Raw genomic sequence first — 14,675 nt, 5'->3', positions numbered from 1 at the left:
TTTGAGCGGAACTACAGATTACTACTCAAGGGTTATAAACAAGTCCCCCGTCCCGCCGCTACCTAAGTATTTTAGCCAATTATAATCAGGACTAAACTGCTGCTCTCCTAGCAGACACACCTCATTTGATCTACCGGACTCCTCGAACATCTGTCCCGTATACCCATGCTTTTCTAAGTCGCTTTTGGAAGGTATCGATGAAAGCCAGCACTTGAGCTTGCGAAACTAAAAGCCAGCGTGTTAGGACCCCCTGAAACAAGACTAAGGGGCCCAGTCATTGCCGAAGTAAAAGATATAAGTTAGAGTTAGACGTTGAAATTTCTTCAAAATGCCGAAGAGACCGTCCCCGTGGCAGATTGGGCTAAACTTTCCGTGGACAGTAGTATTTCCTTCGTTTTTTAATTTGCAATTATGTTAGAGTATATGGCTCTATGGATTCTCAACTTTATAAGATAGACATGTAATTAGTAAATGTGTCAATATCACTGTTCATTTATGACATCTGCAATTGAATATATAAGGAACGGACAAATACTGCCGTTTTTAGTTGCCATGCTTATAAGGTTGCTTGCAATTGCAGTTCTTGCCCGGTTAGCCGTGGCTAATGTCTGGTTAGGTATGCTTGACCTCTATACTTTATGCCGAATAATGGTTTGAATTCCTGCTAATAAGAATCAAACATAGCCGGCGTGAATATTGGTGGGTCTTATATCTTGTAAATTGCATTATGAAGGTCATCTCTGACAGGTTAATGCACAACATAGCTGGCTTCGATTTTGGCTGCGGAGATACTAATGGAATTTATACTGCATCTGAGGTTACACCGCCACTTCTTTCTCAGGGAGGGGCCGATGGGGCTGGGCAGATGAGCCATTTTACCAGTCAATATGGTCTCAATGTATATCGTCTTCCGGTTTGCTGGCAGTACCTGGTCAACAGCAGCCTTGGGGGCACTTTAGATGCGACCAATTTCGGTATTTATGATCAGCTGGTACAGTCCTGCTTGGACACGGGCGCCTACTGTGTCATTGACATCCACAACTATGCTCGTTGGAATGATCAGATTGTTGGGCAGTCGAGTGGGGCGGTAACGAGCGACCAATTAGCTAGCGTGTGGTGGCAGCTGTAAGAGCAGAGGAAGAAGTGGAATGTGGAATTTTTGTCTGACTTTATTTTAGGGCAGCAAAATATGCATCAACATCCAAGGTGATCTTTGGGGTGATGAATGAGGTGAGCACATAAGCACATGAGGCCGAAAGCCAGTTGTGGCGCTAACATCTTCTACCTACCCCCACAGCCTCACGATCTTGATATCACAGAATGGGCGACCAGCGCTCAAGAGGCTGTCACTTCGATTCGCAATGCAGGCGCAGGATCCCAAATGATATTGCTTCCGGGTACCAGCTATACGTCTGTCGGCGGCTTCATCTCTGACGGATCTGCTTCAGCTCTCAGTACCGTGACAAACCCCGATGGTAGTATTACAAATTTAATCTTTGACGTGCATCAGTATCTGGATTCAGATGGAAGCGGTACCAGCACTACGTGCACTACCAATGGAGTCAGCAACCTTGGCACTCTAGCAACTTGGTTGCGAAGCAACGGGCGACAAGCGTATGTCACGCTCTACAGTCTTAATTCTTCTCCCTTGGATATTAATTGCAGTGCTAACATTATACTGACCAGCTTCCTGACCGAAACTGGTGGCGGAAGCACTTCTTCTTGTTACACAGATCTTTGCGCTGAGTTGAGCTGGATGAAGTAAGTCCTGCCTCATGATTTGGATTCAATGGCAGTCCATCACATATCTAACGCAAAATGCGGGTAAAAAGTAGCAATGCCGATGTTTACTTGGGATGGATTGGATGGGCGGCTGGATCTTTCGCAACCAGTTATGCTCTGTCTTTGACTCCCACGTATATAAATGGAGTCTGGGCAGACACAGGAATCTTGACAAGCTGTGTCGCCGGAATGTTTTGAGCCATGCGTGTGGCTCTCAGCAGAATGGCGGCTTGGCCATGAATCCCATGATTAAACCCGCCCTGAGATTGCCAGGTCACATTCTGTTCAATTCTTGGATCACGCACATTGAATATGAGATAGCTTGGTCCTTGTTCAGATAAACAAATTTACAACATGAAAGAAAAGAAATATAAACTAGAAACATTTGAAGCAATCAGGCCTTCAAGATTACCTCCAAGTCCACCATGCATGTCAATACATCCCATCATATGACTAGTACTAGTAGCCAAATACCGAGTTCCGCATAAACCCAAGCCACCGCTGTTAATGAGGTTTATCTTCTCCTTGGTGCGAGCTGTGTTGTACTTTTTCAACTTGGCCCATAACGACAATGAAAGCGTAGACTCTGAATAGACATTGGGATCAATATTCACATGTGCAAGGTTGAATTTTTTTTTTTCCCATCATGGCAAAAACAAAACAGAGAGAAGACATCGAGAGTCGAAGGGGTGAAAAACGGCGATAACTCAAAAAGTACCCAAACCTTCAATGTTGGAAGTGGCTTGTTTGCACCAGTCCAGTTGACATCGACTTTTTCCACTCAACTTACTTTTCCTTGGCCTGCCCCTGTACAGTCTTCTGACCACCTTTCTACGCAGATACCAGGTGTTAGCCTAGTTTATTTTTAGAATAAACTGTTGATTTCCGCCTGAACAGAGCGATCAATCTATATATATGTATAAGAACTTCTTTTCCTGGGGGTTCCCCCCAGACCCCCAAGTCCCTGCCTACGGCAGGGGTCTTGACTCTTATCCTAGAGTTTAAGGATTCAATATAGAAGGAATTGCAGGAATACAGCAGAGAATGCAGTTTGGGGGCTTCAATATAGAAGGAATTACAATATTCCATTCTGGGGGGAGACCCCCCAGACCCCCCCCCCTTGTAGGTGTAAATGCAGCACCACTTATAGTGATAGATAAGACTGATAAGGCTTTATCTCCTTATCTAGAGCAGATCACATGATAGGACTGGTCACATGATGCTCAGGATGACTCAGCGGTCATATTTGGGGGGGACATATCACGTGACTACAATAAGTCACATGATACTATAAAAGTCACCTGACACCACCAACAGAAGCCAATCAGAGGGCTCTAAAATAGACGAATCAGATGCCTCCGATAAGGGCCCTCCCGATAAGTAATCTCAGTTTCAGTATCCCCCTAGTACGTACCTACCAAAAATTTTGGTACTGCAAGAAAAATATGCTCTCACTACGCTTCGCTCCGTTCAAGCGATAATTATTTACCTTTTTTTCTTTTCTTTACTTACGGCTCCTTCCACGATTGGGGATATTATGTAGGCATCACAGAATTGAGTTGAGTTGAGGCAATAAAACAAAGTAATACTAAATGTTCTATCCTATCAAATCTCTGAAGTCTGCTAGTAGTTCCTTGTCATGACGTTTATAGCCCCTCGACCTTGATCAGGACACTCTTGACTTCGAGATAGTTGTCGAGACTGACAGTCCAGCCCTCGCGTCCAAGGCCACTGGCTTTATATCCTCCGAATGGCATATCCCTAGCTCCGCTTGGGCTGGTGCAATTCACCCCAACCGTTCCCGAATCCAGTTTCTGCGCAATTCGGAGAGCCCGACTGATATCTTTGGTATAAACAGCGGCATAGAGACCAAACTCGGAATTGTTTGCCTTTCCTAGGGCGTCATTTTCGTCACGAAATGTGTTAATGTGCACCACAGGCCCAAATATCTCTTCTTTCATTACCCTGGCATCTTCAGGCGTTTCGAGAAAGACAGTGGGATGAACAAAGAGGCCCTCCTGGGGGTCGTTTTCAGTCCCTCCCAGAACCAATTTTCCCACTTTTCTCCCTTCCTCAATGTAGGTTTGAACCTGCTTGAACTGAACCTCATCCGCCTGAGGTCCATGATTTGTCTCAGGTAGCAATGGATCGCCACTTCTGATGTCCGAAAAGCTTTTTCGGAACCTTTCGATGAACTCCGATGCCACAGACTCGTGCACATATATTCTGGAGTTTGCCATACATACCTGTCCGCTGTTCCATTGAATGCTGTACTTGGTTTCTTCCACCGCTTGTTGAATGTCGGCATCTGGAAAGATAATAGCGGGGGACTTGCCTCCGAGCTCTAGAATAACCTTCTTTAAATTAGACTTAGCAGCAGCTTGTTGAATAAGACGCCCGGTTCTCCCAGATCCAGTAAAGCTCAGCACTCCAACATCCATATGATGAGACAGAATATTCCCAGAGATTTCCCCGTGGCCTGATAGTATGTTAAAGACACCTGGAGGGAATCCTGCCTGATCTATAAGACTAGCCACCTTGGCAGACTAAAAGATACATTAATTTTGAATAATTAATAGTTTCGATGGTAATGCGTCGGGTTTAGAAGACTTACTGTCAATGGTGCTTTCTCGCTACTTTTAGCAACCACGGTGTTGCCGGCTATGAGGGCAGGTGCCGACTTGCTAATCAGAAATAGAATGGGAACATTCCATGGAATGATAGCAGCAACAACGCCATAAGGCTGGCGCATAGTCATGTTGACATATCCGGGAGTATTGAGGCTTGATGTTCCAAGTGCCTGGAAACCTGCCTCCGCATAGTGTTCTAAATTCTCTGCAGCTGCAAATGACTCGAAGTACCCGGGTACTGGCCGACCCATTGATAAGGCCTCTAACTCAGCAAGCTCATTGTGGGACTCAAGTATTAGCTTGGCAAGTCTTTTGAAATAGACGCCTCTTTCAGATGGAGAAAGGGAAGACCATGCTGGAAAGGCAGCCTTGGCGGCAGCAACTGCTGCGTTGGTATCATTTTCACTTGCTTCAGACACTAAAAGACAGCCAAAGTCAGCTTCTTCGTTCTCCTCTCGTCACGTAAATATTCAAATTGAAAACAAATTACCCTCTGCGAACTTTTGGTTTGTAGTCGGAGATACCAGATCAAATCTGCGTCCATCGGATGACTCTACAAACTTTGAGTAAAGATCAGTATACACCCCTTTAGAAAAACCAAATCATGATCTCCAAGATACCAACCAACCTTTCCATTGATGAAAAGTCGTGTTTCAAAGGACATGACCTTTGGTTTTTGAATCACGGTCATCTTGAAGTTCTCTTGCTGAATTCAAATGGCTAATCTGCTCAAAGACAGAAGAATCCATCTTCCCTAAATATTGGATTTTTGTCAACTTGTTGCACTTTGCTTAAAGATGGCAAGCTCAGCCCGGCAGATTGTCATCTGACAAGAGATATTGCATCGGTACCATTGTTCCGAGCTTCAAGTCATGGCCAACGTGCCACCCGGTTAAAGGTACCCCGCACACGGCATGATATCCGATTCATCGGCAGTGATCTTGGGAGACCTCTATATCAGCAACTACCTAGGTGCAACTCCGGCTTACGTTAATTTACAAGGAATCACAAATATCCTCGTTTATTGAGAATAAAATTGGAAAGTGAGGAGGATTTGTCGGCGAAATGATCCCGACGCCTGAACTGAAAACCGATCAGATAACTGCCGAATACAGAGAACCCTTTTTCCCTCTTATGCATAGTAGTAATTGATGGCGGGCATATAAAAGAGATTCTAAGCTCGGTATTTCCGTGAAGTTGTTTCTGTCAAATCTGTCATCTATTAATTCACATATAACTAGCAATGCACTCAAAAGGCACAATTGCGGTTGAGGAAGCAGTCATTAGCCCGAATACGCTGTGGCTTTTAGAGGAATCTCAGCAGATCCTCACACCTGGAAATGCAGGAAATGAAGCATTAAGGGCTCACGAGGCCCGATTGCTGGACATTCATGAAGGGCGACTTCAGATGATGGATGCCGAAGGCGTCGAGTATATGCTGTTATCGTTGACTTCGCCAGGTTGTCAAGGAATCTATGATCAAGCTCTAGCAGAGAGAACGGCTACGGAGTTCAATGATTGGCTGGCTAAACAAGTGTCCAAAAACCTCAGTCGTTTTGGTGGACTAGCAGCGCTCTCTATGCATAATCCCTCCCAGGCCGCGGCGGAGTTGGAGAGAGCCGTCAGAGACTTGAGATTCTACGGCTGCATGATCAATGACTACCAGACAGCGGGTGATAACGGCACTGGAAAACTGTACTATGACACCGAATTTTACGACCCCTTTTGGAAAAAGGTGCAAGAGCTGGATATTCCGGTTTACATGCATCCTCGCTACCCCACAACAAGGGATCTTGGCACACAAGATTCAGTTTATGGCTCAAGAATGCATTTGCTCGGTGCTGGCGTCCAGTTCCACTTGGATCTATCGTTCCATATATATGCGATCTGTTCTTCTGGTAAGTCCGAGAGTCAGAGATGATGTTGTTTTTGAAACTCGTGTGATTTAACGAACATTTGAATTGCAAATAGGTGTTTTTGACCGTTTTCCCGGGGTCAGGATTGCAGCCGGTCATCTCGGGGAAAAGTAAGGATTCATACATATGAGATTCGTAAAGAGAAAAAGAGAAAACACTAACTTGCCTGGCTGTCATAGTATTCCATTTAATCTATGGCGAGCGTCTCATTGGTATAACAAGCCGAGTAAAAGAATAGCCCGTCCCTCAAAACATGACTACAAGTACTACTTTCAGCACAATGTCTTCATAACGACGTCTGGAAACTTTTCCACCCCCGGCCTGAAATTTTGCATCGAGGAGCTTGGGCCTGAGAGATGCTTATACTCTATTGGTTAGTGATTTTCACTGCACATGTGTTCAATATCATCTCCATTTATCTAACTTCAATACAGACACGCCTTATGATCAAATTGAAGAGGCCCAAGCCTGGTGGAGGTGTGTTGATATTGATGCAGTTACAAAAGAGCTGGTGGGGAGAACAAATGCAATCAAACTATTCAAGCTTCCTTTGGAAGTTTGAATACAATGTTATTCAAGGCTCGTTTGATAGCTAGCGAGATATGATGTCGCACTATCTACCTGATGATGTGGAATTTACTTTGGACGTCGGTCCTGGAATATTATGCTGGATCTGATATCGTATTTCCAGATTTTGTAGGCCACACTGGAGACTGGAGGAGGATCAGTCAATGTATAAAGGATCGGCACGTGTGTATTTGCATGGCCAGGTGCTAATTCTCCAATATTCCCCCCAGTACCTACCGAGATATGTACTAGGTACACACATATAGGAATCTAGAAATATTTCTGGTAAGTCCTTCCAAAACGCCCATTTCAATCCATTAATATACACATTATATGTAGTATATGCCCACATACGAATAACCTTGGAAATTTAAACATTGAAGGATCTAAGCGTGAGTCCAACATTGGAATCAGTAACTCCATACTTATCCACTACCTTCCAAGGTCTAATTCGCAGTAACATTAGCTGTATCATTGAGGGTCTTTCCCCGAGGTTCTACTGACCTCTATATAGATTGGGTAGTATGTTCAACTGCACTAGTCGTTATTTACTTGGTAGGCTCTTAACCAATAGATCATAATTCAATATTCTCGCAGTGTTCTCCCAGAGCCCCCGTTTCCTGTAATTTTCCCCCACTCGGCTGCACCAGAGAGCAGTTAATTTGCTCCAGACTCTTTTCCTTTAAATCTGGAATGACGGTAAACGCCCATATAGCCAGTAGGGCATTACTGGCGCCCCAAATGTAGCAATACTTTGGTCCCCAATTCAACGAACCGGGGTTGATAAAGTACGGGGTGCAGTAAGTTGCAACCCAGCCAAACAAATAATTAAAGGCGGTTGCCAGGCCAACTGTCTTTGAGCGGAGCCTTTGAGAAGGAATTTCTACGGTCAATGCCCAGAGAACAGGACCCTGGCCAAGTCCGTACGTCCAGGTGAAAAGGGTGCCCATGGCCACAAGGACTTGAGCAGCAGTATATGAGCCAACCGTGATCCTGGTGTAAACAGCAGCAATAACAAACATCAGAGCAGCGTTTATAGTGGAGCACACTCCTAATAACACTCTTCTTTCGGCGAATCTCATGACGACAAAGGCTCCCATATTTCCAGTAAGAGCAATGGCCAAGCTCATTATGACCCAGACGAATTCGTTTTTTACGCCTGCTTGGGCATAGAAGTAGACGGAAAACCCGGAGAAGAAGATTATCCCACTGGCAGTCTGACCAACACTGCAGCATATGCTGAGGACTGTCCTTTTCAGATCAGCTCCACGGAAGGCATCAATAAGATGAATAGATTTTGCAGTTTCATTCTCGATAATCCAAGCCTCTCGAATGCTAGAAACCTCGGCTTTGAGCTTGTCGCTGTTTGTGTTCCCCCGAATTTGAAGAATCGACTCTTCTGCTTTGGCAGTCTTCCCAAGGCGTATATAATGACGTGGGCTCTCCGGAAGAAATAACAAGCCGAGAGAAAGAAAAGATGGGACGATAAACATCACACCCAAAGGGATTTGGTACGATGCTCGAGATGAATATGCGGCAGTATAGTTGTCAATCAGAATCCCAATGAGGGCGCCGAAGGATGTCTGAAATGTGACTAATCCAACTGAGGAGCCACGAAGGGATGTCGGTGCAATCTCACTCAGGTATGTTGCGGAGTACGTGAGGTAGAAGCCGTTGGAGACACCGAGAAACAGCCTTCCAATGTAGAGTGCGGCGACATGGGGGCTGGTAATCTGTAGGATTATTGCCAGGCATGATAGAGCACTGCCAATCCAAAGCCCATTTCTATTGCTGATTGAACCGCCATATTTGAAGATGAATAGGGACGATAGTAGGCCACCAAGCTGCATCAGGCTTTGAATGAGGGTTTGAACAGATGTACTGATGTTATACCCTAGAGCAGTCCCTGACTGAAAGAAATTTATCAGCAATGGAGCTGGTCCTGTTTTGGAGGGCCATTAACTCACATCAATGTATCCAAAAATCGATAGAAAGCCGGGCATACTTTGAAAGCCGGAGACGGCAGCAGAGTCATACCCATATTGGAATTGGGCCAGAGCAATGAAGACAGAGATACAGACGACTCGCTTCTCGGCCCAGATGAGACCAAAAACATTGCCTGCTTGTTCTGGTTGCTGATTGATGTCAGCCATAATTGTTCGTAATTTTTTCGATTCTGACAAGGTCTCAAAATCCGGGGCCTGGAGCAATTATTGTAGACTTGCATGTAAGTGGAGACCGGCGATGGCCTTTAGTCAAGTGAAAGTGGATTTAGAATAAGGCTAAGCCCTCTTGCCGCTGACCGAGACTGGTTTTACCCCACTCCGTCTGCACAAGTCATAACATATCGCTTTATGTTACCGATGCACATGTGTGTAACTCAAGCTGTGCTATGGGATGGTGAAGTTTGCCAATAACCCCAAGATCCATCTAACCCCGCAGAACTCGGCATTTTATCTATCATCTTTGCCGTGGACTTTTGTGGATCCTGATCACTTCGGCTTTAATCACCCGATTCCCAGTTAGATATGAGCCATGAGTGTCATCTTTTCGAATTCTTCTGGCCCCTCTCATCTGAGGTAGCAACTTAGGTCTCTCCCAGCCTCCGTATAAGCTAATCAAGCCAAACCATTGGAAGAAAAAAAAACAGCTACATAATCAAAAGATCACCTGGACAGTGGACTTCGCTGACATTATATCGGGCGAATGAGATTCTGACTAACTACAGCTTACATACTAATGTTTTTATGGCAATCATCTGGACAGGCTTCAGAATAAGGAAACTCAAGAGACATGTAATCGGAAAGTCGAATTTTGGACTTCAACTGAAATCTTAGCCTTGAACGCTCTCACATCTCAAGGTTTCTGGATTGTCAATTCTTTGGGTACCCATTACCTACTATAGACATGAGTCTATTTTGGATTTTTTTGATTGAATCAGAAGTAAAGAAGGGTATAGCGGGTATTATTTGAGATTCCCCACATGTTGCTCTCCACTCCTACGCTTACCCCGCAAAACCCCACAAATTCCGCATTTGTCCTTCTGGCGCAAAGGAGTCTAGGAACTCGTCTTCTTGGACTTATTCCTATCGTCACATAATGCCCCCTATGGCTGGAAAGGCATCACTGGGACGAAAAAATCGGACGGCAATTAGCTGTGATCGTTGCAGGCGTCGAAAAACGAAGGTGAAAACCTCTACCCTTGGTTGCTTGTTTTGGGCGTCTATTCTGACTGCATCTCCAGTGCAACAATCCAGGTAATTTTAATACAATACTGCTTCTTCTTCCGGTTGAGCTTTCCGAGGGCTAACTTATCCTCCTTTCCCCCAAACTCCAGTGCCCGGCCCATGTGATTACTGTCACAGTATTGGCCTCGAATGCCATATCGATGAAACCAAGAGACGTCAAAGACCATTCTACTTCGTTTCCGAAGAAGAGTTCCGGAACCTGCAGGAGATAGTGAGATACTATCAGCCCGGCACTGAGCTCACTCCAGAAGCCCTTCGATCTATCGCGTCGAAATGCAAAAAGGCAACCCATGATTTTTCGGATTCGTCCGCCTCCCTATCCCCGGACCAACTGCCAGACTTGATCAATAATCAGATACACGATTATAGCGAGGGTATTCCGCACAATGATCACATATTACCCCAGTCCAACAGTATCTCTGGCAGTGATGCGGAAATCACCATTATACAGGACGCTTTTCAATTGAATCAGAAGCTCGGGTGCTTACTGGCAGATTCTCAAGGCCAATACCGTGAGCAAGAATAAGGCCCTGTTATGTTAACTCCGATACTGATTCATGTTCTAGGGTATATGGGCGCAGAGTCGGGGGTGTCTTTCAATACCCTTATCAGAGGGTTCAAGGTTCAAGGTGTCCATACAAGTCGAGTTCAAGATGTGATTCCGGGCATGGTCATCGTGGGGATGCCAATTCCTGCTCCAATACTCATAGAAAAGTACGCACCCCTGCCCTCTCAAGCGACCTGTCGACGGCTGGCGATGCGATATTTTGAAGAGGTCCACTGTCTCTATTGGCTTTATTCATCGGAGAGATTTTACGACCAGCTCGAACAAACCTACCGCGCTTCATGGCATGATCTGACCTCATCATGGAGGTGCTTTCTCTATTCTATTCTTGCTATTGCGGCCCTAGGATCGCCAGCCTCTGAAGACCTCCGTGAAAGTACTATTCTTCCAATCCATTATCTTGAGCAGGCAAAGACTTTTGTTTCGGGGGTATGTGATGAAGGAAGCCTCGATAGCGTTCGGGCCATGGTTGCCTTGGTTTGTAGTCTCCCTTTTGGCAATTATCCGAGGTACATAATAACATTTCGAGGCGGGATTCTAGGCAACCGCTATGCAATCACATGGATTTTCAAACCAAGCATATCTTTATACAGGTCTCGCTGTCCAGATAGCGTGCTCTCTAGGTCTGCACTGCGACAAATATTGTGCTTCGTACGGTGGTGTTGAGAAGGAACAAGCCCGTCGTGTCTGGTGGTCTCTTATCGTATTCGACCAAGATCTCTCATTGCGCCTAGGCAAGCCATTTGCAACGAAAGAATCCTGGTGCCCACCGTTACCATCTGAAGTGGTAATCTGGCCATTACTCTTTTTCCAAATCACATTTATTAATCTATTTTATAGATTCTTCCATCTGGCGCTTATAGTCCACCGGAATATCTCGCAGCGTGCAAAGAACTCAGTCTGCTGGTGAGCATAACCCAAAAACGTTTATACAAAGATCCATTCGTGCTTCACCATGAGATAGAGATAAATGCTCTTCTGGAAATCCTTGCTAGCTTGACGCAATGGTCCGATAACCTGCCTCCACATTTGCGATTGTTGGTCCCAACTGCACCCTTACATCGCAGACCAATTTCACTCCTCCATCTCCGATACCACGGTAGCCGACTGCTCATCGCCCGTCCATTTCTACTGTATCAACTGCTGTTCCAGGCAAATGGACCAGAGACCCCAAAATCTTCCAGTCTCGACACCTTCAGCGCCATCTGTCTGACTTCTGCGGAGCAGATGTTAGCCATTCTGCAAAGCATGGTGAATGATGGAATTCACTCTAAACTTATTGCTATGGATTTCTACTACGCGTTGGACATTCTTCATATTTTCTTGGCATCATTTGCCCTCACGGCAGACCAGAAGCAGTTTGATAATATTTACAGGTGCCTTAAAATTTTGCAGGCCATGGGTACTACGGGGTTTGGGGAGAGAATGCTCCCAGAAGTTTTATTTGAGCTAATAGAATGGGGAATATTCCCATATCAGCTAGACAATCGTGCTGATGGTCACATGGAGGCTCAGCAAAATCTACAGAATTGTCTTCAGGACTTGGATGAGTCACTATCAAATGGTGATGCCCCAAGTGAGATTCATGACTGGTATGCTGTTCCACCCGTACATATGCTATATATTTGTTTCTTCTGCATTTCACTGACCTATGTACAATGTACAATTTACCAGCTTTTTCAATGGTCAGAAACTTACAAGCCGCCAAAAGCCAAGCGGGATTTTCTCGCTTGATGTTCCTTTAGACTTCCCGAGCGAAGAGGTGATGGGTGAAATTCTCTGCCCCTCTGTGGAATGATTCTTAGAATTTGAAGAGGAGCGAGTGTAATAGAATAACCTTCCATGGTTTGCTCGGGAGATGTCAACTGGTGGAATCGATTATCAATCAGTACCAGTAGTATGAGATTGAGTAGTAGGTAGCACCATAGCAGTACTCCCCGGACCCCAATCAGGTCGGCTTTTGGCCATCACTTTCTGCCAGCGCGGAAGGTACTCACCGCCCTTGGTACAAGACCAGCATGGTTTGGCAGTACAAACGCTTGAAGCAGAAATCCACGAAACTGCTTGAACCTTTCTTTCCCGACACCATGCTGCCACCGCGAAATGTCATCTGTCGAATACCGAGCAATGCCCGACTAGTTTCCCCGCAAACAAGAGGTCCCAATGTTCAGCTTCGACCCTTCACACACCGCACACAACTCCTTGTCTCCCCGCCACCAGGCCGACCTCAACTACCATTTTTGTCCCCATTAGCACCATCACGACCTCTCCCGCCACTGTCCATTCACCTGCGCAAGCATTTTGGTCGTCTTATCTCCACTGAAAGTCGCGAAGGCTACAAGCGTCGCTTTGGCCGTAGCTTAAAGGTCGGCATCTCATTCGGCGCCATCCTGATCCTTTTCTCCGTTATACAACTCGGTGTCTACCAAGAAGATATCGAGCACCAATGGCCCACGCCTCCAGAATGGTCTTGGAAAAGCCGTTGGTCTCTGCGGTCTGCCCAGGCGCTCCAGCATCCTGATTATATAGGTAAGCTGATGACCAATTGGCCTATGGTAGCCGGATACATGGCGGAATTACTGGAGCGGCTAGAGGATGTTGAAGGTGAAGGTAGGGGGGTCGTTGAACAATATGATGGTGGTCTTCTTGTCGAGGGTGTCGGACGCACGGGTCTTGATATCTCTGCCAAAAGTGAGCCATGGCGACGAGGATATTTCCAGGCTCTTATGGGTGCTGCTAAAGCGGCCGAAAATCTTGATGGATGGGTGACAGATCGAAAACGGAAGATCTCTGCACCAGCAGATTATGTTGTTGGACCGTCCAACCCCAGACCCAAGCCTATGCCTGCTGGCCAGAAGAAGGTGATTCATGAGGAGGACTGTGAGCTTGCGTCACCACCGCCCGAGACCTTTTACATGAAGATCCTTACGACAAACGGATTTGATACAAGGCAAAAACTTGATGCTTCCCTGGCTTATGCCGACTGGTTAGGCTTCAAGGGTTTGCAAGACACAGCCAGTGATATGTATGTTTGGGCCATGGATATTGCTGCGGGCGGATTGGAAGGCGACGCCAGCAAGATTGTGGATCTCAAAACCGGTGTTCTGAGAAACAATACATCAGATCTGCCATCTGAGAACATTCTTCGAGTGTCGACTGCGCTCGCCGTTCACAATGCTCGCCAGGGCAACCTTTCTGCCGCGCTCTCCATCTTCACATCTATCCTAAAAGCGCGCCGCAACCTTCCCCTCTCCACAGACCCTTCTCTTCAATTTTCTCTCCCAGCCCCGCCTACTAAATCCTCCACCGACCCTTTCTCCGCTCTCTTCAAATCCCTCAAAACAGTTCTGATCCCCGTCGAATACCCTCCGCCCCTGCCATCAGGCGATCAACCACCTCATCGATCAGCCAGTTCCCCATGTGAGGAAGCAGGTCTAATGACGTATATCGGAGAAATCATTTATGCTTCCTCGTCCCATGATCAGGGACTCGCATGGACACGTGATGCAGTTGAACTTGCCGAATCGACCATGCTAAGTCTCGGCTCCGACGAAAAGGCCGTACGTGGACAGTGTGCACAGTGCCTAAAGGTTGGGCTTGAGAACTGGAAGACCATGGTTTCTACACTTGTCAAGCATGCTCAGAAGGAAGAGATGGAAAGTTTGGAGCAGGCTAAGAAGGCCTGGTATGGTGGTGAACGTCGCGCTAATAAGAAAGCCGAGGTTTCGAGGCGATGGAAAGCTGAAGAGGCCATCCTTGAGGATCGCATTCGCCGACTTTTCCCACTGCTTGTTGGAGAGTCTGAACTGGATTCGTTATCTCCAAACAGCTCTTTGTTTTTGTAAATGTATAATAGTGAATCCCTCTGGCTTGGGAATATTGGAGTTGTTTCATGGAGTTATTGTCACATTGCGAGGTGAAGTAAGTGCTACATATACATACATTGATACTTCTACATGTAACATTT

The 14,675-nt window shown here is 46.0% G+C and overlaps 6 protein-coding genes across 6 annotated transcripts; 4 read left to right on the top strand and 2 right to left on the bottom strand.

The window, feature by feature from the left end:
• Positions 1 to 552: 552 nt before the first annotated feature.
• N7466_007961 (glycoside hydrolase family 5 protein) lies at positions 553 to 1,980 on the top strand (the record flags this gene model as incomplete). Its single annotated transcript, XM_057167350.1, has 7 exons — positions 553 to 616; positions 685 to 699; positions 765 to 1,125; positions 1,179 to 1,230; positions 1,298 to 1,614; positions 1,687 to 1,761; positions 1,833 to 1,980. The coding sequence occupies 7 exons, from the start codon at positions 553 to 555 to the stop codon at positions 1,978 to 1,980; spliced, it is 1,032 nt and encodes a 343-aa protein (XP_057020391.1).
• A 1,448-nt stretch (positions 1,981 to 3,428) lies between these two features.
• Positions 3,429 to 5,103, bottom strand: N7466_007960 (aldehyde dehydrogenase family protein; the record flags this gene model as incomplete). Its single annotated transcript, XM_057167349.1, has 4 exons — positions 3,429 to 4,328; positions 4,397 to 4,830; positions 4,903 to 4,965; positions 5,037 to 5,103. The coding sequence occupies 4 exons, from the start codon at positions 5,101 to 5,103 to the stop codon at positions 3,429 to 3,431; spliced, it is 1,464 nt and encodes a 487-aa protein (XP_057020390.1).
• A 552-nt stretch (positions 5,104 to 5,655) lies between these two features.
• N7466_007959 (amidohydrolase family protein) lies at positions 5,656 to 6,890 on the top strand (the record flags this gene model as incomplete). The annotated part of the gene is made up of 4 exons (XM_057167348.1): positions 5,656 to 6,310; positions 6,384 to 6,438; positions 6,508 to 6,701; positions 6,763 to 6,890. 4 exons carry the CDS (start codon positions 5,656 to 5,658, stop codon positions 6,888 to 6,890), a joined length of 1,032 nt encoding a protein of 343 aa, XP_057020389.1.
• Positions 6,891 to 7,470: 580 nt separating this feature from the next.
• On the bottom strand, positions 7,471 to 9,048 carry N7466_007958 (uncharacterized protein; the record flags this gene model as incomplete). The annotated part of the gene is made up of 2 exons (XM_057167347.1): positions 7,471 to 8,805; positions 8,863 to 9,048. 2 exons carry the CDS (start codon positions 9,046 to 9,048, stop codon positions 7,471 to 7,473), a joined length of 1,521 nt encoding a protein of 506 aa, XP_057020388.1.
• A 2,210-nt stretch (positions 9,049 to 11,258) lies between these two features.
• N7466_007957 (fungal specific transcription factor domain-containing protein) lies at positions 11,259 to 12,506 on the top strand (the record flags this gene model as incomplete). Its single annotated transcript, XM_057167346.1, has 3 exons — positions 11,259 to 11,495; positions 11,549 to 12,316; positions 12,399 to 12,506. The coding sequence occupies 3 exons, from the start codon at positions 11,259 to 11,261 to the stop codon at positions 12,504 to 12,506; spliced, it is 1,113 nt and encodes a 370-aa protein (XP_057020387.1).
• A 289-nt stretch (positions 12,507 to 12,795) lies between these two features.
• N7466_007956 (uncharacterized protein) lies at positions 12,796 to 14,553 on the top strand (the record flags this gene model as incomplete). Its single annotated transcript, XM_057167345.1, has 1 exon — positions 12,796 to 14,553. The coding sequence occupies one exon, from the start codon at positions 12,796 to 12,798 to the stop codon at positions 14,551 to 14,553; it is 1,758 nt and encodes a 585-aa protein (XP_057020386.1).
• Between the last annotated feature and the right edge of the window lie 122 nt (positions 14,554 to 14,675).

This window comes from Penicillium verhagenii (assembly GCF_028828195.1).
Source record: "Penicillium verhagenii strain IBT 33310 chromosome Unknown utg000007l_segment0_segment0, whole genome shotgun sequence".
NCBI classification, from domain to species: Eukaryota; Fungi; Ascomycota; class Eurotiomycetes; order Eurotiales; family Aspergillaceae; genus Penicillium; species Penicillium verhagenii.
Note: the sequence above shows the minus strand (reverse complement) of the source record. Positions and strands in the feature narration are given on the sequence as shown.